This window comes from Bison bison, unplaced genomic scaffold (assembly GCF_000754665.1).
Source record: "Bison bison bison isolate TAMUID 2011002044 unplaced genomic scaffold, Bison_UMD1.0 scf7180017864213, whole genome shotgun sequence".
Taxonomy (NCBI): domain Eukaryota; kingdom Metazoa; phylum Chordata; class Mammalia; order Artiodactyla; family Bovidae; genus Bison; species Bison bison.
Window position 1 is genome coordinate 6,185,975 of NW_011494785.1, and position 2,292 is coordinate 6,188,266.

Here is a 2,292-nt window from a genome sequence, read left to right on the forward strand (position 1 = left end):
CCATACCCCGCCCCGCCCTAGCCCCGAGACAGACAGTCTTCCCACTGCAGGGATTGTGAAGGCCGACCCCAAGCTGCCAGATGATGCCGCCTTTCCCGTTCCTCCACCACGGCCGAAGAATGTGATCTTTGAAGATGAGGAGAAATCCAAGGTGAGGCTTCAGGGAGGGCCAGAGGAGGCCCCCAGGCCCCTTGAGGGTCAGCGGATCCCAGCCCGTGGCGGCGCTGTCCCTGGATCAGAGGCTCGCACTAAGCACGGCTGTGTGGCGGGTGCAGGCGCCAGGTGTTAAGCCCTTATGCGTGGTGATGCTGCCCGCGCGGTGCCCTGCGCTTAGTACACACAGGCCTGAGTCTGGCGGCCGGGGGTTGGTCTGAGGGCATTTCACAGGCTGATCAGCAGGTTGCCTGTCTTTATGTCTGTGACTCTCAGCAGTAATTTTGCTAGCTTTTTGTTAAAGAAGCATGTGCTCATGGGCAAGAACTTAAAACAGCCCAGAGGTAAGATAAAAAAAAGCTCCTCTCTACCCAGTCTAGTCCCAGAGGGTAACTGCTGTTGAGTTTCCTGTACTTCCTTCCAGAAGAATTCTCTAGCACCATTAATGTAATTTTTCACAGCATTTGTGGAGAACTTATTTCTGCTGGGCACTGTGGAAAGCACTTAATGCAGTGTGGCACTTGTCCCACGGCCACCACTTAAGATTAAGATGTTAGTAGATTCTTTAAAAAAAACAACATAGGATTCATTTATTTTATTTCATTGACCTCTACAGCATGTGGCATCTTAGCTCCCTGACCAGGGATCGAACCCACACCCCATGCAGCAGGAGAGTGGAGTCTTAACCCCTGGATGGCCAGGGAAGTCCCCACTGTCAGTAGGTCCTTGCCACCCCATCGAGAGCTTAGTGACTTACTCACGTCCCACCTCCAGGAAAAGGAGCCAGCACAGGACCCCAGGCCCAGAGAGTGCCGTCACAGCAGGTCCCTCTCTCTCCACAGATGCTGGCCCGCCTGCTGAAGAGCTCCCACCCTGAGGACCTCCGAGCAGCCAACAAACTCATCAAGGAGATGGTGCAGGAGGTAATAGCTGAGCCCAGGGCTCAAGGAGGTGGCGGGAGGGGATGTTGAGCTGGGCCACCGAGGGGAGCTGTGTATATGTGTAGAACTCTGCAGTGACCCAGCTAAAGGGCCGTGACAGCACAGAAAGGGCTGACTGAGTCAGGGGACCCTGTGGGCAGAGCCAGGGTCAGTAAGTGCAGAAGAAAGCATTTCCCAGCAGCCAAGCTGACCTGCGCTGGCTTCTGTGAGACTGACTACCTCTTCTATAAAAGTTAGAAGGAAATTAGCTCTTACTGTACTTAAGATAGAGTATGTATACAGAGAAGGAAGAATATACGTGTATTTCATAAGGACGTGTACCTGTGTTGGGGGTGCATGCTGAAATCTTTTTTATTGATAAGAGTAAGTCATCAAAAGAATGCAGTCCAGACACACAGAGGCAGACATTCTGGGCTATCTTAGGGTAAGCTATGTGCTCTGACAACCCAGAGAAAGTCAGGGCAGCCCCTTTCAAGGAGGGCGACCGTATCAGACAGCACAGCACAAGCCCACCTTTCATTCCACAAGGAAGAAGCGTGCGGGGTGAGCAGAGTGGGTGCAGGATAGCAGGGTCCCTTCTGCAGCTGCCTTTCAAGGCCATGAGCTCCCCCCACTTGCCACACACCGACAGACACCTCACGGGGTCCTGGCACTAGTTTCTCTGTTGGTGACCACTCAGGTTCCCTTTCCCTCTCAAGTACAGGCACCTCCTTTCAAGGGACAGATGGAGCGGGAGGGTCTTGTAGAACCACAGGTGTGGATCTAGACCCCAGGCCTCCAGCATCACCTGGCAAATGTGTTAGACTCAAAGATCCCTGGGCCACCCCTGGAGATTCTGATGAGCTTGTGCGTCTAGAGCCTTGGCGAGAGGAGAGGAAAAGTGAACACAGGGTGGGCCAAGGGCTTCTTGGACCAGAGTGCCTGTCCAGGGCCCAAGGGGCTCTTTGCAGGGGCTGATCCCACACCCATCGGGTGCCTCCAGGGTGGTGGGGGGCAGCATCCTGGCTCAGGTCCGGGCCTGACCCCGGCTCTCCGGGGCTGTTTGCCAATGCCTCCCCAGGACCAGAAGCGAATGGAGAAGATCTCGAAGCGGGCGAGCGCCATCGAGGAGGTGAACAACAACGTGAAGCTGCTGACCGAGATGGTGATGAACCACAGCCAGGGCGGCGCGGCGGCCCGGAGCAGCGAGGACCTCATG

At 55.2% G+C, this 2,292-nt stretch overlaps 1 protein-coding gene across 1 annotated transcript in view; it reads left to right on the top strand.

Annotated features, from left to right (window-relative positions):
* GGA1 (golgi-associated, gamma adaptin ear containing, ARF binding protein 1) overlaps positions 1–2,292 on the top strand; it is a 19,452-nt gene that overhangs the window by 8,668 nt on the left and 8,492 nt on the right. Inside the window, exons 6-8 of the mRNA XM_010845075.1 lie at positions 51–151; positions 996–1,076; positions 2,155–2,292. The exon at positions 2,155–2,292 is cut by the window's right edge and continues 19 nt beyond it. Of these exons, the coding sequence (XP_010843377.1) occupies positions 51–151; positions 996–1,076; positions 2,155–2,292 (320 nt within the window). The remainder of the gene's footprint in view (positions 1–50; positions 152–995; positions 1,077–2,154) is intronic.